Source organism: Homarus americanus, unplaced genomic scaffold (genome assembly GCF_018991925.1).
Source record: "Homarus americanus isolate GMGI-L3 unplaced genomic scaffold, GMGI_Hamer_2.0 scaffold7626, whole genome shotgun sequence".
Classification (NCBI taxonomy): domain Eukaryota; kingdom Metazoa; phylum Arthropoda; class Malacostraca; order Decapoda; family Nephropidae; genus Homarus; species Homarus americanus.
Window position 1 is genome coordinate 10,889,026 of NW_024718273.1, and position 27,443 is coordinate 10,916,468.

At 41.2% G+C, this 27,443-nt stretch overlaps 1 protein-coding gene across 4 annotated transcripts in view; it reads right to left on the reverse strand.

Annotated features, from left to right (window-relative positions):
- Positions 1–27,443, reverse strand: part of LOC121859411 (hemicentin-1-like) — a 251,339-nt gene that overhangs the window by 26,544 nt on the left and 197,352 nt on the right. For all 4 annotated transcript variants that reach the window (XM_042356203.1, XM_042356204.1, XM_042356202.1 and 1 more), the window contains 3 exons: positions 18,216–18,428; positions 13,859–14,007; positions 8,180–8,324 (listed from right to left, as the gene is read on the reverse strand). In XM_042356203.1, coding sequence (XP_042212137.1) covers positions 8,180–8,324; positions 13,859–14,007; positions 18,216–18,428 — 507 coding nt within the window. The remainder of the gene's footprint in view (positions 1–8,179; positions 8,325–13,858; positions 14,008–18,215; positions 18,429–27,443) is intronic.

Here is a 27,443-nt window from a genome sequence, read left to right on the forward strand (position 1 = left end):
GGCGTTTTCCGATTGTATTTCGAATATTAAGCTTTTCTGCTGGTGAAAGCTCAAGAGCAGTCACTTGTCGAAAGGTAATGCGATTGTCAATTCCGCTCTTAAAATGTTGGTATTGAAGACGGTAAACGCGGGAGAACGGTCGTAACCTTATCGCAGAACTCGTAGAGGCCTTGCCAATGGCCAGGGACAAGAAGGCTTTGCTGTTAGAATAGTGATAATTTACATGTAGGTACAAGTAGGAGCATGTATATGAGATCGGCATCAGTGTTATTAACCAAGGCAGAGTCATTTTATATATTTAGGAATGCTAAATAATACACATTGACATAAGCCATTTAATCGTACAAGCCTCTCTACCTTGCCTTTCTATGGCTTGACTACTAGCTGGGGAAAACGACGATCTGCGTCTTTTTTTTTCTTTTTTTTTAAAGGTCAGCTACTGGGTGAGCCCAAAATCCAGCCATCGAGACGCTTCTGGTGCGCATGCACATAGTCAAGCCAATTTTCACCTCTAAATCCTTAAAATTGTAGTTGAAGATCCTAAATACCGAAATAGACACACATCACTACTACTTTGCTGTCATTCAGAATCGAGTATGACGATCATCCAGCTATGGTAAAATAATATGGGTTATTAAGGATGTCACCTAGGTTAGTGAGTTATGAGGTGACTAAAGATCCCGATACAGGACCGGCAGCGATGACCACATTCGTTGCACATGTGGAGGGCTCCATCTACTGAGGGAGGGGCAGTGAGAGCGTCTTTCCGGCGTTGGCGCTTGTCTGACTCGGTTTGCAGTCGGGCTAACTCGAAAGTATTGACACCTTCCCGTGTGGTGCTCCTCTAAGCGTTACGATGTGGAGTAATCGACTCCAGGTGAGGGCGTCGATTTGGCACCTTTTCAGGTTTGTCTTAAGACTAACCTTATACCTTTTCAATTGCCTGCCAGCGTCACGTTTACTCTTCGTTAGGTGACTGTAAAGTAGCTGCTTTGGAAGTCTACTGTTGTTCATGCGGGTAACATGGCCAGTCCAACGTAGTTCTTCATGGATAATGGTAGCCTTGATGCTCCTACAATTGGTATTAGCAAGAATGATGGCATTTGCTCTCTTGTCTTCCCAGCGAACTGGGAGGATGGAACGTAGACTATGTTGGTGAAAGTTTTCAAGGACCTTGAGGTGCTTCCTGTATGTCACCCATGTCTCAATGCCATATAGTAGGGTGGGCAGGACCACTGTTCGATATACGTGCAACTTTGTGAATAATTTCAGGTCCCTACAGCTGAAGACACGATTTCGGAGTCTGCACAAGGCGTGAGATGCACATCTGATCCGATGCTGAATTTCTTCATCGATGTCTCCGGTGGTGGACAGGTGGGAGCCGAGATACCGAAAGTGGGCAACATTAGAGAGTGCAGTACCGTTAAGTTGGATGGATGGTGGAGGTGTGTTTGAACCAGGAGCAGGTTGAAAAAGAATCTGAGTCTTACGAACATTCACCTAAAGACCTAAGTGTGCATACGCGTCTGCATAGGTGTTCAGGATCTTCTGTTCAGTGTGAGCAACAAGGGTGAGGTCGTGTGCATAATGAAGGTTAGTAATGGAAGCTGCCGACACCTTTGTTCTTGCCCGGAGTCGTTTTATGTTGAAAAGACCCCCCTTTACCCGGTACTCCATGTTCACCCCGCTGGCTAAATTGGCACTGGCACGAGTAAGGAAGGCAGCCAAGAAGATGGAAAAGAGAGTTGGTGCCAGTACACTCCTTTCTTTAACCCCTGTTTCGATGGGGAAGAACTCTGACTGGGTGCCATTGTGCAGGACACTGCTGTTCATGCCATCATGGAGCTGCCTCACAATGGCGATGAATTTTGGTGCACCTAAACCGGCTGAGGGTCCACCAGAGGGCTGCCCTATTGACCTTAGTCAAAGGCCTTGGTTAGGTCGATGAAAGCCATGTACAGTTCACGACTCTGTTCACTGCACTTTTCCTGTATCTGGCGGGCAGCAAAGATCATGTCAGTGGTACCACGTGGTGGTCTAGGACCACATTGAGATTCTGGGAGGAAGTTTTCCGCCTCAGGAAGAAATCTGTTTAGGAGGACTCGGTCTATAAACTTGCCAGCTACGGAGAGCAACGAGATCCCACGGTAGTTGCCACAATCTGACCAGTCTCATTTGTTCTTATAAATATTGACAATGGAGGCATCTTTAAGAGCTTGGAGGATTTCCTCCTTTTCTCATATATACCCCAGAAGAGAGTGGATACAGCTGGCAAGTAGAGGTCCTCCTGCTTTACACCTCGGTTGCGATTCCATCAGGCCCTGAGGCTTTGTTATTTTTCATCTGTTTGATGGCAGTAGCTACCAAATCCAGAGATGTAGGATAGCTGAGGTGGGTCAGGTATGGATGCTGAGGGACCTGCTGGGTAGAAATGACATCTGCATCGGTGTTTCGGTTGAGCAATGAATGGTAGTGCTCTTTCCAGCGTTGAAGGAGGCCTTCATCGTCTTTAATTATGTAGTTACCGTCAGATGAACGAAAGGGGGCTGTGCCCCGAGTGACTGGCCCATAAAATGTTTTAGTTGAAATGACAAATTCGCGAATCTTGTGCTCATTTGCAAGATTTTGTGCTTCACATGCTTTATATTTAAACCAGTCGTTCTTTAGATTGCAAAGCTCCCGCTGGCTGCCACTTTCTTCTTGCGAATGGTATCGGCTTTGGTCCGAGACTGAGGGTTGTTCTGCCAGTCAGTAAAAGCAGCAAGTTTATCATCGATGTGTACATTTATTACCGCGTCATTTTCATCACACCAGTCATGGTGTATTCTTTTGAACTGACCGAGGGTCTCTCTGCAGGGCTTTCTCATAACAATATTAAGAGTATCCCATTCGGCAAAGGGATTCACGTTGTTTGTTGTTGGGTTGTCTATAAGCCCATGTTCGAGCTGCTCTCTACCGCTGGATCCTCCAGACGCTTAGTATTAAAACCTCTTCTGGAGGCATGCTGCCTTCGCCGTTTTGGAGCAACGTGAAGTGAGAGCTTGGATCTGATAAGTCGATGATCAGTGCCACAGCGGTCTGAGCCACGCATAGCACGGGTGATAAGGACATCTCGGCGATCTCTTTCTCTGATAATGATGTAGTCAATAAGATGCCAGAGTTTGATTCGTGGGTGTTGCCACGATCCCTTGAACTTGTCAGCCTGCCTAAACAAGGTATTGGTGATATTGGAGTTGTGACCAGCACACTTGTTGAGAAGCAGTAGGCCATTGGGATTACACTTGCCTAGTCCATTTCTTCCTATGGTTCCCTGCCAAATAATAGCATCTCTGCCAACTCTGACATTGAAGTCGCTAAGGAGCACAACCATGTCTTCTCTGGGGATAGAGGTTAGCACTCTTTCGAGGTCAGCGTAAAAGGCCTCGTTGATATCAACCTCTCCATCCAGTGTTGGGGCATATGCACTGATGAAGAAGGCATGACATAAGTGATTTAGTGGGACTCGAAGCGTCATGAGGCGCTCGTTGATCCCAATAGGCATTTCAGTTAGCTTGTGTAGGATGCGTTGGCGGATGACAAAGCCAACTTCATAAATGCTGTTTCTCTCTGCAGCAGCCTTACCCTTCCAGAAGGTGTAGCCAGACCCCGTTCTGGGAGTTGGCCCTCATCTGGGAGCCGGGACTCACTGATGGCTATGTCGATGTTATACCTAGCCTGCTCTTTTGCTACAATTGCAGTTCTTTCAGAATGCACATTTGTGCCAGTATCCAGATGGATCCTGACATTCCATGCAGCGACCATAAGAGGTTGTATGGTTTGTTTTTCCTTAGATCTGTGATTCTGATTGTGTTTTCGACCGCATAAGGACGACCTTACTAGGCGCTGTTGCCCAGTCAGGTTGGGTTTTTAGGTAGGCTATGTTTAGGACATCTTTTCTAGCCCCCTCTCCATGTGGGGTGAGCAGAGTGGCTCCTCATAAGGGCTGCTTAGTCGCACAGACAGGACCGGATTGCACTGCTACCTAGATCATAGTGCATATCCGACCATCTTATCTGTGCCGCCCATGTGCAGAGTTGTGACTAGAGACTCCCGGCAGTCATCTCTGCCTATCCCTGTCGCCACTCGTCCGTCGCCATAGGACTTTTGGGGGGTATAAGGGGTTTGATGATGATGAGTGATATGATGAGCTGGGTGATGGTTGCACGTGAGTTGATTTATGTGGTGCGGCAATCACGCAGACTGCAACCACACATCTTGGCTCTCCCTTCTCCCTTTTACTGATCCAGTGGTGCAAGTGTTGCAACGAATGGGGAGAGGGAGAGTTGCAATGGATTGCCGGTAGAACAGTTTTTAGGGTTTCGCTTCCATGGTGGTCACCTCTTCCGCCTACACAGCCATTGGGGTTTGTTGGAGCTCTGTAAGCATGTCTGCCTGATGCTGGGCTTCACAGCAAATTTTTCGTGAGGGGTTTACTCCCGTAGCCTTGTACATGTCAAGGTTAATCCGCAAGGCAGCGGGGCGGTGGTTGGTAGGCGCCAGGATGTGTCCACATGCCAGTGAGCCTGGGCGCCATACATCTGGGACCTACTGCTGCTCCGAGATCCCCTGCTGATCTAGCCAGGGCCCACGAGGCACCCAGTTACCGTGTGTTGCCACGAGGAGGCACAACAGGAGTCTTGATGGTGAGGAAGCTGTGTACTGGCAGGGGAAGACTTATGCAAGTTGTTTCCCTATTAGCCATGAGGGCTAGCCAGCCGTGGCAGCTGAAAGCGAGAGGGAGCAAGCAGTGCTTGCACCTTAACACTAAGATAATGCTGCCACACTAGACGCATTTCACCACCCTGTGTAGTCCACACACACACGCACACACACACACACACACACACACACACATATATATATATATATATATATATATATATATATATATATATATATATATATATATATATATATATATATATATATATATATATATATTGTATTAATGAGAGTGAATTTGATGTGAAACCCCTGTAGGTTTTTTTAATCATTTATTTACAGATGTTTTATGTACAGCAGTTCAGTGTGATACAGATGGCTGACAAATGTACAATAAGACAGGGATCGTGTACGACCGAATGAGATAAAGACAGTTACAGGGGGGGAGGGTGTTTCACTTCAAATTCATTCTCATTGATACAACATCTTAAAGGTATTGTAACATGGAAACTATGCAAAATCTAACATTTTACCAAAGAGACGTTGTGGTTTACAATTATCCAGGGATTTCATCCTCCAATTTAATGTCCTCTTTGCTGAAACACCCTGTGTATACACTATATATATATATATATATATATATATATATATATATATATATATATATATATATATATATATATATATATATATATATATATATATATATATATATATGTAATATTCAGAAATTTCAGAGTAATTTCAAATGCCCCGCCATGAGTGATACTGAGCGTTCAAGATCATCTGAGGGGAGGGAGCGCTGCCTGCTCGTAGCGAGAGATTGCGGAACTAGGCCTATATGATATTAAATGTGATTTACCGAATTAATAATGATGCGATTCATGAAGTTAAGGGACTATTATTGAATTTGAAATTATTATAGATCGTTTAGCAGTCTGAATAATGTTACGGGTGTCCCAAGGAGTTATTAGTTAGGCGGAAAATATATCACGTAGGCCCAAGCTAGCGCCTTGGGGAGACGCGATGCTGGCTAGGCCCAGTCCCGGAGAGCATTCACACAGACAAGACGTTCCGCGCGTCCATCAGAAATAGTCACGTGGCCTAGTCACTGTGCTGCGCTATTGCAGTATAACAAGTAAGTCTCATTCGATCTCAGACAGGGTTAGATAGGGCAGTGATAAAGTAAACTAGAGCTAACAGTGAGTTCATTTCAGGGTTTCCGTCAGAACCCACTTGATTGGAGTTGACTGGAGTTGACTGGAGTTGACCGAGTTGACTGCGAGAGATTGACTGCCGTTGATGATTGAGGGTGGCGATTGTCGCCATTGGACCGATCAGTGTAGGCCTGTCACTGTTTAGCAGGGTAGCAAAGGATCTCTTGAGTGAACGAGTGCTCCCGACAACTAAAACGACACGGGACCAGCATCAGCAGTGGGTGATCAGTTCTTACCACTCCGGTGCACAACCCCACATGTCCCGAGCAGCTAGTGAAACCCTCTTGCTAACGGGAAGCTAAAGTTTCTCTCAACTGTACAAGGTCTGATTGGCTCACTCCCTTCCGCTTTATGGACGCACTGGGAGTACACTGAGGCTATCTGAGTAAACTAATGGTCACACACTGAGACCGTGAGTCTAGGTCTCTAGGAGATACCTAGAGGAACATTTTCCCTCCCTTATTACGGGTGTAGTTAACACCATTCCTCAGACTGATATTATCTTGACGTGTGTAGTTTAATAGTTTCTAAATAATTTTGATAATATTGTTTTGAATGTTTGTGCCATTAAGTGGAACCAGAGTGATACTGTGATTTGATTCTTTTAATGCCTCTAATTGTTCTTCATAATTCTGATCTCAGGTATAACCTTGTTCCCCAGAGTAGTGGTTAAGTTAGGTTAGGAAGTGTACATCTGTTGGGGTGCTATAATTTTGTTGAGTGCCCTTAAGGCCTATTCATTGTAGAGTATTTAATTTCTTAAATTTTATTACCATTTCCTCAGTGACTGATATTATTTTGTTGAAAGCCCTTAAGGCCTATTCATTGTAGAGTATTTAATTTCTTATATTTTATTACCATTCCTCAGTGACTGATATTATTTTGTTGAAAACCCTTAAGGCCTGTTCATTGTGGAGTATTTAATTTCTTATTTTTTAGTACCATTTCCTAAGTGACTGATATTATTTTGTGAAAGCCTTAAGGCCTGTTCATGTGGGCGAGCAACATTTCTTGATACTTCAAATTTATTGTTGCCTGTGTTTCTAATAATTTCTATGTCATGTATAACTTTTATTCCCCAGAGTAGTGTTTAAAGTTTAAGTTAAGAGGTGCGCATATTGGTGTACCATTATTTGATTGTGTTTGTAGTGTTGGAGGGAATATAAGTGTCTAAATTTTACAGTGTGTCTCATTCATCCCAGTCACAGACGCTATCCTTCCACGGGTCACGGACAGTTCATTTTGTGTAGTAGATTTAAGTGTTCTTGTGCTGGTTCGGGATTTTTCTCAAAGGGGCGCTTCCACTGCCTTTACCATCTATTAAATTTTAATAAACCCCAAGTCAAGTGAGAAATTAAAGTCCAGCAAATTCCGACCGGTTACATATATATATATATATATATATATATATATATATATATATATATATATATATATATATATATATATATATATATATATATATATATATATATATATATATATATATATATATATATATATATATATATATATATATATATATATTACCTTCCTACAATTATATAATATTGAAGTGTATCAACTGATGTTATCTCCCCAAAACATCAAAATGCTATAAAAAAATATATACCGATCTCCTTGTAATAGCCACAAGAACTCAAAGATATTAACTAAAAAAAAAATAGTTATCTCTCTGCTGAATCCTCCAATACCTTTCACCCCGTCCCTCTCCAGAAGCACACACAAACACTCAGAAAAATACTCTCCTGCTTGGCCTCGTATTTAAAAGTCGTTGAGAAAATTACGAATAGTTCATAATGTTTCATTATGAGTTCATCTCGCTGAAGCAATCTCCGCTTCCTAGCTTTAAGTGAATGTTTGTCTTCGTCTCTAATATCATTATTTGGCCGCCGACGTGCCCAACGCTGGACGTGCTACCTGAGTCCCTGTCTGATTCTGTTAGATCCACTGGTTATATGGGTAATAAAGTTGCATTGTGACAGTAAATGTTCAAATTTCCCTCCCTCTACCACTGTATCACATTGGGTAGAGTTACATGTATAAAATGACCCGACAATCTACGGCTGTTTCCCTCCAACCTCACTTCCATTACCTCAACCTCTTTCAAATGCTACAGCTAGCAAACTTTGCTAATCCACGTATTTGAGATTCACCCTGTTTATTAAATGATAATAATTTTAAGACCGAATTGTCCTCTGTACATCTGCTACTTCGCTACTAGTGATATAATTATTTTTTTCACGTCGCTAGCTACTTACGTGTGACGTTGAGCGTGGCGTTGGTGGAGACAGGAGGGTCTGGCAGGGTGGAGGACGACGCAGTGCACGTCAATACCGCTCCGTGCTCCCGAGGCGAGGCGACGAATTGCACCCATGAGACCGTGTCGCTTCCGATCTGCCGAGTCTGATGCATGGCAAAAAGAAAAATGGGTAATACTTAACCAATATCTATATATATATATATATATATATATATATATATATATATATATATATATATATATATATATATATATATATATATATATATATATATATATATATATATATATATATATATGCAAGTAAATCACTGTGGGTGCGCGTGATCCAGGTATATGCTTATAACCGCAAGGAAACAAGAAAACACGAAGTTCCCAAGCGCTTTCGCGTAATTCACATCTTCAGGGGTGAGTACAGTTTGTACGCACCCCCGAAGATGTGAATTACACGATAGCGCTTGGGAACTTCGTGTATTTTTTTTTCATGTGTGGTTATTAGCGATGTGTGGTGTGATGGTCAGCATCCTCGTCTGGCAAGCGAGCGCACCCGAGTTCGATCCTGGGGAGGGTGAAACTATGGGCAAGTTTCTTTACGCCATTTGCTTCTGTCTACCCAGCAGTAATTGGGAACCTGGATGTTAATCGATTTGCGGATCGTATTCAGGGGGCATGGCTCGCCAGTGCAGTTGGCGAGCTGTCCAGTCTTCTCGGACAATTCCGTCACATTGGGTCATGCAGCTCGTTAACTTAGGGTGTGGTTGTTGTGTTGGCGAAAACTTCTACACCTTAACAAATTCACGCCTATGAGGCCCTTGGGTCGGCCACCTCGATTTATAATGAATTTAGCAAATCATCTTTATAATGAGGTGTAAAACACTAGTGGATCAAGATACGTATCAAAAAATACAGAAGGGAAGAAGGAAACACATTATTAACTAAATCATTGAGAAGGTAAATAAAATATAAGAAAACATAGGAGGAAAAAATAATGACCCGGCTTAGCTTAAGCGTGAAATGGGATAATTTGTGGAGGAAAGAAAAGTGTCCCAGATTAATTTATGGAGAAAAACTTATTCCCTGCCTTACAAGAAACCAAGGATGAATTGGAGAGTTATATAGCAAAAGGGAATATAAGCGATTCAAGTTGACAACGCAGAATGTAAAAAGTCTTGCACAAAAGGTAATGCGCCCGACCATGTTTACAGAAGCTAAAAGCTCTGGATTTACAACGGGGAAGACGCAATTGTTTAACGTTGACATGTTGAAGATGAATGACCAATATTTACAACATTCAAACAAGAAAAGGAACCCAAGGTTAAAGGAAAAGAAGATTTTAAGGGATGACATTCTTACACGGGGTCTAGTACGTTATTCTTGGTTAATATATAGAGAGAATTTAATGTGTAAAAGAGGATATCAAGTAAACAATGTCATACACGTATCAAATATTACAACTTTTCATGTAGGTGAAATACACTGTCCCTAACATTAACGATGAATAATAAAGTGGCCCAAATTTCCGAATAAAATAAAGAAAGATGCGCATATTACAAACTGGAGAAGAAAAGTCGATAGGTATGCAATAGTGAATGTGAAAAGTAAAATTTCGTGAACACTGGAATATGAAAATCATAGTGCTGAGATGAAGAATAAATTATATGAAATCGTAACGCTAATATATAGATATACAGTCGTCTGTACTTAGTACATTGACTGGCGTGTTTTGTGAGATGTGACAATTCTTTGTTTGTTTACATCATATTAAAATTCCCGGAATGGCCTAAAGAACTTCGCAATAGTAGCCATACAATATAAGCATTCCAGAGAGGTGAAACATCTCACAAAACGCACTAGCCCCTGTACTAGGTAAAAGTGCAGGCGACCGAACATATATTTATAATAGATATGAAAGTTAACTTTAGTTTCGGAAAGAATGCATATTTTACAACGGTTGAAATTAGCCAGACTACAAATGTAGGAAATAATTCCAGCCTAAATTCACACACACACAGAAGTGAACTTGTTGAAGAAATAGGGACGAAATTTAACAAATTTGAGGGATAAAGAAGAAAATTAATTAAGTTTAGAAAATGAGGAAGAAATTACCCAAGTTTCAAGGTTGAGCAGATATTTGACCCAAGGGTAAACGCAGCAAACCTCGGTCATCCACATCCTGGTGGTTCAAACTTCGGCTAATCTGCACTAGGATGAAGTCATTTGTTGTTTATCTGAGCAAGCGTCCACAAACCTTTTTCATTTTGTTTCAAATTTTTAACCCATATTAAGTGTCAAAGAATAGTCCTTCTGTTTCATACTCTTAGTCTTTCCTTTTCTCTTTTTTTCTTACTATTTTCCTTCTTTTTATTCTTAATGTTTCTTACTTCAAACTCAAATTCTTATTTCTTACTCTTATTTTGTTTGTACTCTTACTCTTTATTATTACCTTACTCTTTCTTCTTACTCTTATTCATATTCTTACTCTTTATTCTTCTTCTTAACTTCTCTCTCTCTTAATCTTTCTTCTTACTCTTACTCCTTCTTACTCTTCTTCTTACTCTTCTTCTTATGCCTTCTTATTCTATTCCTTACCCCTTCTTCTTCCTCTTGCGAACCATTGTATCAAATCGGGAAGTTATGATTTTAGTCCAATATTGGTTATTATATGCCGCTATGGTTAACCTTCGGTATAAAAGACGTAAGGTGATTTTAGGAGATAAATTTTGGGGGGAAAAGAGTCTTATATAATGGGCAATTACGTTAGTACTCTTTTGTCTAGAATAACTTGATTTTTTTAAATGTGTACTATTTTTTTCCTATGCTCTTCTTCTGTATTTCGGATCATCTGAATCCTTTTCCCGATTAATCTGGACTACAATGTTTGATAAGGGAGGAATAAATTAGATATTGTTTAAGAGATAAGGAAGTGGCGTGAATTAACACTAGAAAGAAAATAAGACAAGTCCTGGTTTATATAGCAAGGAATTAAGTTTTATAAAGGTGATAACACAAGTGGTCAATCTTGTAAATGAAACGCGAAATCATGTAGAAATTAAACGGGAAAATTTTATATGGTGTAGATTAAGTAGTGACCAATGTTAGTGAGGCGTGTCAAGGAAGGTTAAGTTAGGTTAGATTAGGTTAGGTTAGTGTGCGGCTATTTACCAGATCCATTTTTTTTTCCTGTTTGGTCAATATTATATTATGATATTGAAGCTACGTGAGTTGACAGAAATGTTATGTTTACCTTTACTTTCATCAAAGGGACTTCTTGAAAGGGAATATTACACACACATTAGTGTAATCCACACTTGTAGAATGGTTCGCCCCATACGTGGTCGTGTTTGACCAAGTAATAAACAAACAATAAGCGAGGTAAACTAAGGTTTATTTTGGAATAGCCAACGGGAATTGTGCTTATGGGCCACTCCATACATGGCGCATAGAAAGAAGGATGTTAAGTAACACACACACACACACACACATAGTAATATAATAATGGTTGCCCCTCGTGTAACGAGGATGGCCGGCCCAAGGGCCACCTAAGCTTTAATTTGTTTAAGGTGTAGAAGCTGTCGCCAACTCAACAACCACACCCTAAGTTAACGAGTTGCATGACCCAATATCAAGGAATAGTCCGAGAAGACCGGACAACTCGCCAACTGCACTGGCTAACCATTACCCCGAAATACGATCCGCAAATCGATTAACATCCAGGTTCCCAATTACTGCTGGGTAGACAGAGGCAAATGGCGTAAAGAAACTTGCCCATAGTTTTTCTTACACGCACACACACACACACACACACACACACAAACTCCTGAAATTTAAATCCAAACGCTCCACGACCTCAATTGACCTCCCAATCAAAATAAACAAGGAGTTTGCAGTCGAACTTGCCACCCCCTCTGTTCTATTATTAATGCATCCCTCAGACAAAGCAAATGCCCTAATGAATTGAAAACCTCATTTGTCACCCCCATCCCCAAGGTCACCACCCCACAGTCCCCTAACGACTTCAGGCCAGTTGCCATTACCCCCATACCCAGTCTACTTTGTGAGGACTTTGTTTTTGAGTGGGCATTTGCCAGTATCTATCAGTCAAATTGATCCACAGCAATTTGGCAACATGAGGACATCCTCTACATCACACTGCTTGGTGAGCTTTCTGGATTTTCTGCACAAAAACTTGCAGAAACGTAAGACATCACTGGCCGTTCCCCTTATGGACTTCAGGAAGGCCTTTGACCTTGTTGATCACTGCACTGTTATCAACAAGGCTATTGCACTAGGGCTGCCCACCAACCTGGTCTCATGGCTCACTGATTTCTTGAGTGGACGTCGCCAGGCAGTGAGGTATCAGGGCTTGGTCTCCACATTCCAACACCTCACCTGCGGTGTTCACCAGGGGACCAAGATGGGACCACTGTGCTTCCTCATCCTGATCAACGACGCTCTATCGGACACTCCTCACAGGTGGAAGTACGTGGATGACTGCACTGTGGGGGTTTCAGTGGACAACACCGCACCAGACTACTCATCGCTACAAGGCCCCCTGGACAGGCTTCAGGCATGGACCACGGAGAACAATGTCACCATCAACCACACCAAAACCATAGTCATGCACATCACTACCGCCAGTCACAGTGGGTGCCCATCCTCTCCAGCTGGTGCAGTCTGCTAATCTCCTGGGTGTAACCATAGACAACAAACTGAACTGGAAGGCCCATGTAAATAACACAGTCAAGGCAGCCTCGTATCGTCTCTACATGCTACGACGACTTAGGTCACTTGGGACACCCACACCAGAGCTAAGGACCATCTACAACGCCTTTATTCTCCCCAAGCTAACGTATGCGTCACCAGCCTGGTCGTCTTCTCTCAACTCCACCCAACAACTTCAGCTAGAGAAGGTACAGAAAAGGGCCTGCAGAATCATGCTCGGCGCAGAATACTCCGGCTACACCAACGCTCTCTCCACCCTGGAAATGCCATCCCTCAGTGACCTCCACCACCAAGCACTAGAAAGGTTTGGCAGTGGACTACTGCACCACCCTCGTCATCGCCACCTCCTGCCACCTGCAGCCCCCCACCCAACTCGCGCAGTCCGCCACTACAACAAAATTCAGCCCATAAGAGCCCGCACCGATAGATATAAGAACAGCACCATCCCATCTATTGTTAAAATAATAAACAACTCCTGATTTATGTACTGTACAGCCCTGTAAATGTATTCAATGCATATTATATCATTATGTCCAAATCAAATGTAAGTCTGTATATTTTCAGCCACCGGCTGCAACTCTATTAATAAACCGTTTATTATTATTATTATTAGACACACACACACACACACATATATATATATATATATATATATATATATATATATATATATATATATATATATATATATATATATATATATATATATATATATATATATATATATATATATATATGACTGCCCTTAGTGTCCTAGGGAAACCGGTTCAAGGGACTTACCTTAAGTAAGAACTGCGAATTGAATGTGAAAGGAGTTGTTAAGAATAACCTTGCCACGATTTAGGAGAACAGTTTTAACCACCAATGCAATAATATCACTTGGTGTTTAGTGCATCCATAATACTGCGATAAATAAGGATTATATGTCGAGTTAAATCCCCTCAAGTGGACTCACCTCTTTGGCTGTGAAGTTGAGCTTTTTACCGTCTAGCGTCCAAGTGATATTGGCCTCGGGATAAGCTCCTTTAGCCCGACACTCCAACCTCTCCTCCATCCCCGCCCGCACCGTCGCCGCCTCCCCCAGAACCACGCTCTGGGGTGCCACTGTTAGAAGAGACCAGTGGTATAGCAAGAGAACTGTTGCTTGGTTGTATGATGAAAAATGGAAAAGAAAAAGTCTTAAAGCAATAATAGTATTAGATGGCGAACAGTGGTGAGGAAGGTGGGAAGGGATTACTGGATTACGGGTAGGAAAAGGAACCTCTTACCTCGTAAAGATAAAGACATGTTGTATTACTACGTTATTGGTTGGTGTGGCTGTTCGGGTGCTATTATATGGTAGACCTGGCTAATATGATGGTCAAGATGACGGTATGAATACACAAATATTATATTTAAGTGATTCAATTAAGTTACTATATTGGCACGAAAATTATGACGATTTGTTTCTATAATGATGGTATGTATCATGTACATTTAGCTGAGAAACTTGTAAATCTGAAAAAAGTTACATATATTTTCTATTACAGTATAATAATTAAATTATAACATATCAAACTGACTCTGAAATCGTCAGAAAAGGTACATTCTGTGTACATGAAACATTACAAACAAAAAATACGTATTTGGAACAGAATATTGAGTCGTCCAAAATTATAAGCTAAACTCGGCTAGTAAATGTCCTGAATATATTCGTACAGTACCTAATCATTATAAGCCGAGAACGTACGTGTTTCCTTGGAAGCTGATTGTTCACTCTGAAGAATCTAGAATTCTAGATCATGCAGAGAAACACTGAAAGTCAGTCACCTTCATATCCAAACTTGATCTTGGCATTTTTGCGATAAGATTTCTTGCCAAATATAAGCAGCTTATCCTTCCCTTTTCTTCATGGAGAGTGTCGACAGAGGCGCAGTCCGACGGATCTTACTGGTCAGTTATTGGCACCCCCAATTGGGGATCTTGTGCAAAATTTGATCTTTCCAACGTTTAGGGCTTTTATTATTTATATTTTGATCAGTGAAGGTATGTGAACTTATTGGTTGGTAATTGATGCTCTATGATGCACCATCACGAAAATTTCATAAACATCAATAGAGTAGTTAACAAAGTAAATTTTGACCTTATTCCTTTAGTTGCGGCATAGACCTTTAACAGTCATTTAAGTTACATGTTTTACACCTCACACCCAAAGGATAGATATTCAAATTATTTTACGGCAAAGTAACTATCGATATTTTTAAATAAGCGTTTTTTCTTGAAAACACAAAACTAATTTTACTGAAAATAAACAGCGTTTTTCTAAAAAAAAAAAAAAACACACACACACAAAACAGCATTTTTAGCAAAAACAAACGTTTTCCGTGAAGAGAATCTAATTGAACTATAAACGGTGCCTTTTCTATGAAATCCTGCAAAACAAAGCGGTTTTTTTTAATCATAAACAAACTTTTTTTCCGTAAAAAGAAGAAAATTTTACTAAATCAGTGTTTCGCTATAAAAACATACGTCTTTTCACCAAAACAAGAATTTTCCATAACAAATTAGTAAAACAAAGTTTTTTAAACAAAAACAATCGTTTTCCTTCAAAAGAAACAAGCTCAACTGAAGAACAGTGTTTTTTTATGAGCACATGTGTATACAGTACTAGCAAAACAAGCGTTTTCCGTGGATAGGAGCATACTTAGACTTAAAACAAAAGTATATTTTTGGCAGGAACAAGCGTTATCCGTAAAATAATTTTTTTTTTACTAAAATACAGTGTTTTTCTCTGAAAACACGAAAAATAAATGTTTTTAGAGGAAACAATAATTTTCCATGAAAAGAAGCAAATTTGGCTTAAACAAAGCTTTTGTCCGTGAAAATAATCAAATATGACTAAAACAGAATTGTTCTATCAATACATGTAAAACAAATTGTTTACAACAAAAGGTAGCGCCTTCCGTATAAACGAAGCAAATTTTACCCAGACAGTGTTCCCTTGCATAAATCAGCAGTTTTTGTGAAACGAAGCAAATTTTACTTTTAAAAAAACAAGCATTTTTCTGCCTAAACAACCGTTTTCCGTCAAATGAAGCACAATTTTACTAAGAAAAACTGTTTCAACAAAAAAAAATCTTGAAAAGGAAATTTTACCAAAAATATAGTGTTTTTCCCTGAAAACATGGACGACAAAGCGTTTCCCTTGAAAATAAACAAAATTTACTATAAAAAAGGCAATGTTTTCCATGAACAGAAGTATTTAAAAAAAATAAGCTTTTTCCGTGAAACAAAGGAAATTTGACTTGAAAGAATGCTTTTCTTTTCTATTAATAATGCGGTTGTTTTAGAAAAAGGCACTTTCTATGAAAATAATAAAATTTGACAAAAAATTGTTTATTTGTCAAAACAAACAAATTTTACTAAAATATTGTGTTTTCAATCAAAACATGCAAAACAAAGCGTTTTCCCTGAAAACAAGCAAATTCTGCTAAAAAAACAAAAATCAGGTTCTTCCGTGAGAAGAAATAAATTTGTCGAAAAGAAACATGCTTTCTATATGAACAGGAGCAAATTTGACTTCAAACAGTGTTTTTCTATGAATACATCCGATCGTTTGGGAAAAAAGAAAGCGCTTTCCATGAAAATAATCAAATTTGACAAAAAAAGGAGTATTTTTCATCAAAGCATGCAAAACAAAGCATTTTTTTAAACAAGAACAAGCGTTTTCCGTGAAAAGAAGCAGTACTGAATTATTTAGTTATTTTTAATTTTTTGGCAAAAATTAACGTTTTGCATGGAAAGAAGCCAATTTTACCCCCCCCCCCAAAAAGAGTACTCTTTAGCAAATACAAGTATTCCCGGTAAAATGATAATTGGACTGAAATGCAATGTATTTCTATGAAACATGCAAAAGAAGCAGTTTTTTTTAGCAAGAGCAATCATTATCCATGAAAAGAAGCAAATTTTACCAAAAAACAGTGTTTCTTTGCAAAAATCACCATTTTCTGTGAGAAAAACACAAAATATAACTACAAAATCGTTTTTCATATATATATATATATATATATATATATACTTCATTTTCAGTCCATATAACACGCTGACTTTGAACATATAATCAATGACCTCACCAGCCAGGACTCGAACCCTCGACCTACTATGTGGGACCAGGGAACGCTACCGACCATGCCACAAAGACACTAAAAGCAGTTCTGGACTCAGTGATATTTCACACAAAGCCTGTTCATCGAGCTGATGGCGCCGTGAACCTCTCATTGGGAACTGCCCGTGCCATTTATGTGGATGTCAGTAGCATTTTACCCAATCCAGCTGGTATGAAACACGAGGTACCATATATACTTCATTTTTAGTCCATATAACATGCTGACTTTGAACATATAATCAACTGCTTTTAGTGTCTTTGTGGCATGGTCGGTAGCGTTCCCTGGTCCCACATAGTAGGTCGAGGGTTCGAGTCCTGGCTGGTGAGGTCGTTGATTATATATATATTTATATATATATATATATATATATATATATATATATATATATATATATATATATATATATATATATAAGCGTTTTTCAGTCCAAAACAATCGTTTTCCGTTAAAAGAAGCATAATTTTACAAAGAAACTCATTTTCTTACGAACAAATTATGAGAAAAGCTTATTTTACCTTAAATATTTTTTTTTCTATGAAAACATTTTTTTTTGGGGGGGGGGGGGCAAAAAGGCTTTTTCCTTGAAAAGTAACAAATTTACTAAATAAATAATTTATCCATGAAAAAAATGCGAACACGAAAAACAAATGTCTTTTTTTTCGCAAATCTCGCAAACTAAAGCGCTTTCTTAGAAAAAAAATATATTTTCCGTGAAAAGAAGAAAATTTGACTAAAGGAGTGTTTTTCCATTAAAACATGCCCCCCAAATTTCTTTTGAGCAAGTAAATTTTAGTAAAAAATCATAAACAAATGGTATTCTTCTATGTAAACAGACATGGATATTGTGAACAGAACTTATGTCATCGATCAAAGAGTTTTGACCTTCATGCTATGACTCTGACCTTTGACAAAGACTTGAATTTAGTGTCTTATCTATTGTTTCATTAAGATGTGTCATCGCATTTCATTCCATCGAAATCAGTAACGCGGTTTTAAGGACATGTGCAGGGCAAATTACATGTGTAGGAAGGTGTGAACCAGTCTACGTCTCCTCCCTAGGTAGAGAGAAACGAAGGAAGAATAGCATCGTGATCTACACACACACACACACACACACACACACTCACACACACAAAATATACACAAATAAAACCTTGTAGAACTAACTGTGTATCTTAAGGTGAACAGTGCGATCCATAGGAGATGAGAGCGGGTTGTTCTCCGACCTGCAGGTAAAGGGCACCTCCACCAGCTGTCGTGTGAGGGGCCCCACCGTTAGCTCGTTCACCGTCTGTGAGGGCCCGCTGTTGCTGATCACATAGCTGCTGTTGTCTAGGAGTTTCAGGTCCTGCCACCACGTCACGATCGGTGCCGGGAACCCTGAAGGCGGAGAGACACATCAATAGTGTTGGGTAATGCTCCTGTACTTCGTCTTGTTGTCACGTCCCAGCTTGCTGTGGGAATTCAAACATGATTAATTAAGTACAGTAGATGGTTCTTGATGTTAACATATTTGAAGAGAGTAATGAGCTCTTTCGTCTACATACAGGTTCAATGGCGTGTATCTCAGGAATTATATACGTATAAAATAAAAAAAGAGATTTATCAGGTGTGCTATTTCCAGCTTAATACATATCTTTCTGAGAGTTCTCTAACTCCTTCCAGAACCAGGTCACCCACTCCTGCTTTCATCCCTTTCCTCTAGTCTAGACTCAGGCACGCTGATGGCCTACTCATGCCACCGGACCATGTGGAAGGGGTCCCACATGACTTTGTTATGTGGATGGCATAATAGTTGTGATCCAGAAGGAAACCAACGTAGACACCAAATTGAGGAAGTTAAACAATGTAGATACAAACACCCAGTTTACGATGAAAATGGAAGGTAGTACACAAATCTGTTGGAGTTTCTAAGATTCTCGGTGTATCGTAAACCCACTAATAGGGATGACTTTCTACATTACCTGTCCGCACATAATGAAAGAACTATGTCTGGAGTGGTGATCGGTTTCTTTCTACGAATGTTACGTGTCTGCATTGAAGAATATGTAAGTGGAGAATTCACGTACATCATGGAAGCGTTCAAGAAACAAATGCATCCAGTAGAAGTATTAAATGAAGATAGCTGGGTAACAAAGAGACACAGAGAAAGAGAAAAAGTGAATTCGTGTCGGTGCCGTAGTCAAAGCTTGCTGGGAGTGTCAGCAGGTTTCTAATGGGGGCAGGAGTGAGAATAGCTAATGCGTCAGGCACGAAAATCAAGGACGTAGTGAACAAGAAATCTGATAATAATAATAGTAATAGTAATAAGAAAAGTGCCATATATAAGATTCCATGTAGTGCGTGTTCCGTTGTTTACTACGGGAAAATCTCAAGAGATGTTGGGGTGAGAATTCAATGTGCATAAATATGACATAAGAAACCATCGTACATCAGAGTCATTAGTGCATCACATTGACAGTCATGGACACCTGCCAAAATGGCAAGGTGCCTCACCTTACATCATAAACAAAAAAATAAAAAATCATCAAACCACTGGAAAGTTTTTGTGAGCCGGGCCAAGGTTGCCGGGTCACTGAAAATTATCAGCGCAGCTCAGCGAAGGGGTCCTAGTCTGTGAGATTAACGGCCAATTTAGGAGGACGTATTCCTGGGCAAACGGCAAGATGACCGGCGAGGGGGTATAAATATGTAGCGGTGATACGTAAAATAATAAAACTCGTACTAAATTCTGTTTCATATACGAATAAGGACGAAAGCTAAGGTGCTCCATTGTTTCCCTTTTCCCTGTGTGATTTATCAATATATATATATATATATATATATATATATATATATATATATATATATATATATATATATATATATATATATATATATATATATAATACAGTTATCTTGAATTAACAAGAGACACCAGGAAGCGGGAGTAAAGTTCGGAGTGTTGGGGCAGTACAACACAGTGAGTCACCCGGGAATAACACGTAAGCTCCTCCCAGATCTGCTGTGTTATGTCTCTCGCGTGACATGAAGCAGAAATTGGTCTACCTGACGGTTTCTATGAAGATTGTGCTGCGGAATAAGGAAATTTTCCATCACAACATTTCTTGGTAATTCTCCACTGAGGGAGACTTCAGGTTGTTGTCATGATGCAGGTCAGTGTCTCCAATATAAGTTTTGATGAAGTGAAATTGTTAGGTCCTAAAATATTTTCTCACTTGAATTACTTAATTCATATGTGGATTGAAAGATTTCTAATTTATTCAAATGTAGTGTTCGTCTCTTCTGTCACTGAATGATGTTTTATCCAGATTAATTTTCCATTAAAAAAAATTAACTTAATCTTCAGTGTTGAGTATTTTACCTAAATCAATCAGATTTTCAGCTTTACAGACAAACACTCGCTATGAATAAGAAAACAAATATTAAAATGAAAGGAGAATAAAAAGTCATTTATTTTCTCTGCTATTGATCTTTGCATTTAACAAGGGTTTTTGATAGAATATTGACCTCGAAGAGTTTCACACTCACACACACACTCACAAACACACCATGTCACACTATGTTAAAATGCCCTCTAGTAAGACCTCCTCCCCACCAATTTATTATAAGAACATAAGAACATTAGAATGGAGGAAACTGCAGCGGGCCTATTGGCCCATACCGCTCATATATCCATCCAACCTATGTTAGATGCTATCCAGCGTATTCGAGTTAATGATGATGTTTGGTAACTTGTTCTACTCATCCACTACTCTCTTTCCAAACCAATGTTTACCTATCCTGCGCCTAAAAATAAATTTGTCTAATTTATAACCATTGCAAAGAGTTCGCTCCTGGGTGGAGAGTTTGATTACCTTTGTTATATCACCTTTGTTTAGCCCTAACTTCCATTTATACACCTCGATCATATCGCCCCTCACTCTACTTCCCATAATTGTAGCACTTATGTTACTTGTATTTTATGTGTAAATCAAGAGACCCATTCCCCATTTATGGAACTGTATATAATCAGCCTTCCGGCTGCCATGCTCTTTCAATAAACCGTTAATTATTATAATTTATGATAATTACAAACAGACACAAACACACACACACACATTACTACTACTACGTTGCTGTCAATCAGAATCGAGTATGACGTTCATCCAGAATTACGTTTACCATTCGTTAAGTGACTGTCAAGTAGCTGCTTTGGCAGTCTACTGCATCTAGTGCGGGAGGGGCGGCGACAGCGTCTTTCCAGCGTTGGCGCTTGTCTGCCTCGGTTTTTAGCCGGTCTGACTCGAAAGTATTGACACCTTCTCATGTGGTGCTCCTCTAAGCGTTACGATGTGGGGTAATCGACTCCCAGGTGAGGGGGCTTGATTTGGCACCTTTTCAGGTTTGTCTTAAGACTATCCTTATACCTTTTCAATTGCTCGCCGGCGTTACGTTTACTATTCGTTAGGTGACTGTAAAGTAGCTGCATTGGCAGTGTACTGGCGTCTATGTGGGTAACATGGCCAGTCCAACGTAGATGTTCATGGATAATGGTAGCCTCGATGGTCCTACAGTTGGTGTCAGCAAAACGACTGACATTTGTTCTCTTGTCTTCCCATCCAACTCGAAGGATGGAACGTAGACGACGTTGGTGAAAGTTTTCAAGTGCCTTGAGATGCCTCCTGCATGTAACCCATGTCTCACTGCCATATAGCAGGGTGGGGAGGACCACTGCTCGTTATACGTGCAGCTTTGTAGAAAATTTCAGCTTCCTGCCGCTGAAGACACGATTTCGGAGTCTGACAAAGGCTTGACATGCACATCTGATCCAATGCTGAATCTCTTCAACGATGTCTGCGGTGGTGGACAGGCGGGAACCGTGATACCGAAGGTGGGCAACAAGCTGGATGGATGGTGGTGTGTCTGAGTCTTATATACATTAACCTCAAGGCCGAAGTTTGCATACGCATCTGCGTAAGTGATTAGCATCTCCTGTAGGTCGTGTTCAGTGTGAGCAACAAGGGTGACGTCCTCTATATACTGAAGTTCAGTAATGGAGGCTGCCGACACCTTTGTTCTTGCCTGGACTCGTCTTGAAGCGCTTGTTGATCCCAATAGGCATTTCAGTTAGCTTGTGTAGGATGCGTTGGCCTATGGCAAGGCAAACTCCATAAATGCGGTTTCTCTCCACAGCAGGCTTACCGCTCCAGAAGAAGGTGTAGCCAGACCCCCGTTCTGTGAGTTGGCCCACATCTGGAAGCCGGGAATCACTGATGGCTGCTATGTCGATGTTATACCTAGCCAGCTCTATTGCCATAAGGGCAGTTGTTCTTTCAGGACACGCATTTGTGTCAGTATCCAGAAGAGTGTTGACATTCCATGCAGTGACCATAAGAGGTTGTATGGTTCTTTTTTGTTTGGATCTGTGATTTTGGTTGTGGTTCCACCGCATGAGATATGTCCTTACAAGGTGCGGCCGCCCAGTCAGATTAGGTTTTTAGGCAGGCTAAGTTTAGGGCACCTTTTCTAGCCCCCTCCCCATGTGGGGTGAGCAGAGTGGCTCCCCGAAAAGGCTGCTCAGTCGCACAGGCAGGACTGGATTGCATTGCTGCCTAGATCCCAGTGCATAAACGACCATCTTATCTGTGCCACCCATGTGCAGAGTTGTGACTAGAGACTCCCGGCGGTCATCTCTGCCTATCCCCGTCGATACTCATCCGTCGCCATAAGACTTTTTGTGGGTATATGGGGTTTTGAAGATGATGAGAGGTATGATGAGCTGAGTGATGGCTGCACGTGAGCTAATTTATATAGTGAGGCAGGAATGCAGGCTGCAGCCACACATCTTGACTCTTCCTTTTCCTGATCCAGTGGTGCAAGTGTTGCAATGACTCGGGAGAGGGAGAGTTGCAATGGACTGCCGATAGCCCAGTTTGTTGGGTTTCTCCGTAGTAGCCTATCCGTCTGGCATTGCCTTCGTCCGCCGGTGTAGTCGTAGGGTTTCCATGGTCGTCACCTCTTCCGCCGTTGGGGTGTTGTTGGAGCTCTGTAAGCTTTTCTGCCTGATGCGGAGCTCCACAGCAGATTTTTCGTTCGGGGTTTACTCCCGTAGCCTTATACCTTCCAAGGTTAATCCGAAAGACAGTGGGGCGGTGGTTAGTAGGCACCAGGACGTGTCTACATGCCAGTGGGCATATGTGTTATCTCTCTGGGGTCCACTGCTACTCCGAGATCCCCTGCTGATCTAGCCTGGGCCCACGAGGCACCCAGTTACCGTGTGTTGCCACGAGGATGCACAGGAGGAGTCTTGATGGTGAAGAGGCTGTGTACTGGCAGGGGAAGACTTATGCAAGTTACTTCCCTGTTCACTATGAGGGCTAGCCAGAGGCGGCAGCTGAAAGCGAGAGGGAGCAATCAGTGCTTGCACATTAACACTAACATAATGCTGCCACTCTAGTCGCATTTCACAGCCCTGTGTGTGGCTGCACACACACACACACACACACACATACACACACTACTTACTACATCCTTGACCACCGAAGGGTCAAGACGTACCTGGCGCTCCTCTCGGAGCAGCCAGGTCAACTGTTAAGTTGGCCCATACCAACTCCCTCCCCACCGGAATATCAACAAGTTCTCGCCAGAAGTTACTATTTCATTTAGGAAAGGAATGGAACCAGTGTTAAACAGAGGTGAACAGTGGTGAACAGTGCTTAAGTCAGTGAGAACAACTCAACAGTAACAGTCGTGCCCAAGTTAACCTTCACACAGTGAGGTCCCAGGTACCCAGTGATAACGGCCCGTGAGACCCAACAACCAGCCATGTGTTAATCCGTCTACGATAGGAAGGCCTGGGACCACACCTCACTCATATAACACCATATGTGAGGGAACTACTACACCACATAAGGCCCCTCATAACACCATCTGTGAGGAAATTACTACACCACGTGAGGCCCCTCATAACACCATCTGTGAGGGAATTACTACACCACGTGAGGCCCCGCATAACACCATCTGTGAGGGAATTACTACACCACGTGAGGCCCTGCATAACACCATCTGTGAGGGAATTACTACACCACGTGAAGTCCCTCATAACACCATATGTGAAGGAGTTACTACACCACGTGAGGCCCCTCATAACACCATCTGTGAGGAATTACTACTCCACGTGAGGCCCCTCATAACACCATCTGTGAGGGAATTACTACACCACGTGAGGCCCCTCATAACACCATCTGTGAGGGAATTACTACACCACGTGAGGCCCCTCATAACACCATCTGTGAGGGAATTACTACACCACGTGAGGCCCCTCATAACACCATCTGTGAGGGAACTACTACACCAAGTGAGGTCCCTCCTAACACCATCTGGGAGGGAGTTACTACACTACGACCTTGCTGTTCAACACCTACAATAATCTGTATGTTCACTGTATGTTCCTTTACCTTTCTCTAATGAAGGCTTTTGTTAAACCACCTATGTATGTAATAAGTCATTTATGTCCAATGTATATTTTCAGCCTTCGGGCTGCAGAACTTTTTCAATAAACCGTCAATTATTATTATTATTATTTATTACTTCCACCACCTCTTCCCCGAAAAGTCCGTCAGGTCACACCTAACTGACTTGCCCTGGATCACACCTCGGATCAAAAGACTTATGCAGCAAAGGGACAGCTATATGCCAGACGCTCCCCAGGCTTGGCACAACCAGTCTCCCTGTTTACCTTCCAGCCCCCTTTCCCACTGACTTAGGAGAAGAATTTGAAGTAGCAAATCTTTTGGACAAACTGAAGGTAAGCGCTTTACCACCCCATTGACTAACAAATGAAACTTTACAAGGAGTTCTTCCTAGAACTAGCTAAACCCCTCTGCTCCATCATCGATGCTTCCCTCAGCCAAGCAAGATTCCCAGCTCACTGCAAGGCCTCATAATTATGTGTCACCAGTGCCCAAGTCAACCAGTCCACAATCCTTAAATGAGTTACAACCCATTGCTATCACCCCACTACCCGGCTTAATCTGTGAAAGTTTCGTGTTTGATTTGGCTTATGCTGATATTGCAGGCGCCATAGATCTTCAGCTATTTGGCAATATGAAAACTTCCTCCACCGCTCACTGTCTTGTCAGCATTCTCGACTACATATACCGCCATCTGGGAAAACGAAAAACGTCTGTGGCTGTAGCCTTCATTGACTTCACCAAAGCATTTGACCGAGTCGACCACAATTTAATCATCAACAAAGCTATTGACCTCGAGTTTCATAGAAGCCTTATACATGGCTTACAGACTTCCTTAGTGACCGACGCCAATCCGTACGCTTCCGAGGGGTTTCTCCACTTTTCAGTCACTCACCTGTGGCGTCCCCCAAGGCACCAAGATGGGACCGCTCTGCTTCTTTATGCTTATCAATGATGCCCTAAGAGAAATATGTCCATGACTCCACCATTGGGATCAGTGTCAACAACTCGACTCTAACTATACCATCCTCCAGGATTTATTGAACAGTCTCCAAAATTGGGCCATCAGCAACCACGGCACCATCAACCATACCAAGACATGGATATGCATATCACCTCTCTCCCGACACTGTCCCACCCCCTTCCATTACTTTAGGCCCCAACACACTCCAGGTTGTAAAATCCATTAATCTCCTCAGAGTCATTATAGATAACGCAAGTGATCTTGGGGCCTTCGTGCCCGGTGGCGCTGCTGGTGGTACAGTTTACCGAGGTCGTTATAATCATGGTGGTGGTTGTTAAAATCATGGTCGTGGTTGCTATAATCATGGTCGTGGTTGTTATAATCATGGTCGTGGTTGCAAAAATCATGATCGTGGTTGCTATAACCATGGTCGTGGTTGTTATATAATCATGGTCGTGGTTGTTATAATCATGCTCGTGGATGTTATAATCATAGTAGTGGTTGTTATAATCATGGTCGTGGTTGTTATAATCATGGTCGGGGTTGTTATAATCATAGTCGTGGTTGTCACAATCAAGGTTGTGGTTGTTATAATCATGGTCGTGGTTGTTATGATCATAGTTGTAGTTGTTATAATCATAGTCGTGGTTGTTATAATCATGGTCGCGGTTGTTATAATCATGATCGTGGTTGTTATGATCATAGTCGTGGTTGTTATGATCATAGTCGTGGTTGTTAAAATCATGGTCGTGGTTGTTATAATCATGGTCGGTTATGATGGTGTTTATAATCATAGTCGTGGTTGTTATAATCAGTTTAATAATCATAGTCGGTTTATAATCATGGTCGTGGTTGTTATAATCATGGTGGTCGGTCGTGGTTGTTATAATCATGGTCGTGGTTGTTATAATCATGCTATAATCATGGTTGTTGTTATAATCATGGTCGTGGTTGTTATAATCATGGTCGTGGTTATTATAATCATGGTCGTGGTTGTTATAATCATGGTCGTGGTTGTTATTATCATGGTCGTGGCTATGATCATAGTCATAGGTGTTATAATCATAGTCGTGGTTGTTATAATCATGGTCGTGGTTGTTATAATCATGGTCGTAGTTGTTATAATTATAGTCGTAGTTGTTATAATCATGGTCGTGGTTGTTATAATCATGGTCATGGTTGTTATAATCATAGTCGTGGTTGTTATAATCATGGTCGTGTTTGTTATAATCATAGTCTTTGTAGTGATACTTACAGTATCTAATATACTATAGGAAGGAATAGAATAAAGGTTAGAATAATTAGTTAAAGAAATATTCGCCATAAGAAGAGGAATAAGTACACACTGTAGCCTCGCAATGTCCGAAAATGCTCTGGTAAAGTTGAAACTGTACATCCAGACACATGATGAAACTCAGCTCCCCCCCACCTGTTATCTCTAACTATTGTCTGTTTCCCCTTCTTTCTTCTATTTACTCATCTTCTTCCTTTACTAATCCAAACAACATTAAAAAAAAAGTAGGCTAAGAGAAAAAGTGAGGGGAGGAGGAGGGAGCCGTACGACAAAAGCATTCGTCCGGCCGGCTAACAGCGTACAGCGACATCTGTTGCCAGCGAAAATAAAATCGTTAATTAATGCATTCCTAAAGAAACCATCAACATGGGACGAGGTTTGCTCCACTCTACGAATTTTTTGCGATTTTTCTACCAAGTTTGATGAAAAACGATTGTGCCGTTTCGGCTGCCCAGAGCAGATACACACACGGCTAGTCCTATTGTATATTAGAAACTGAATTGGAAAACGTTAGTGAAGTTGTCAAATCCTCAAGTTTCCGTTTCCACCTCCTCTGCCGACTCAAGTCTTTCAGAGTTCCTGTGCCAGAGCTTCTCAGTGTTTACTCAACATTCATACTTACCAAGCTCACCTATGCCTTCCCTGCCTGGTCTTCTTCCCTAAATGCTACACAACGTAAACAC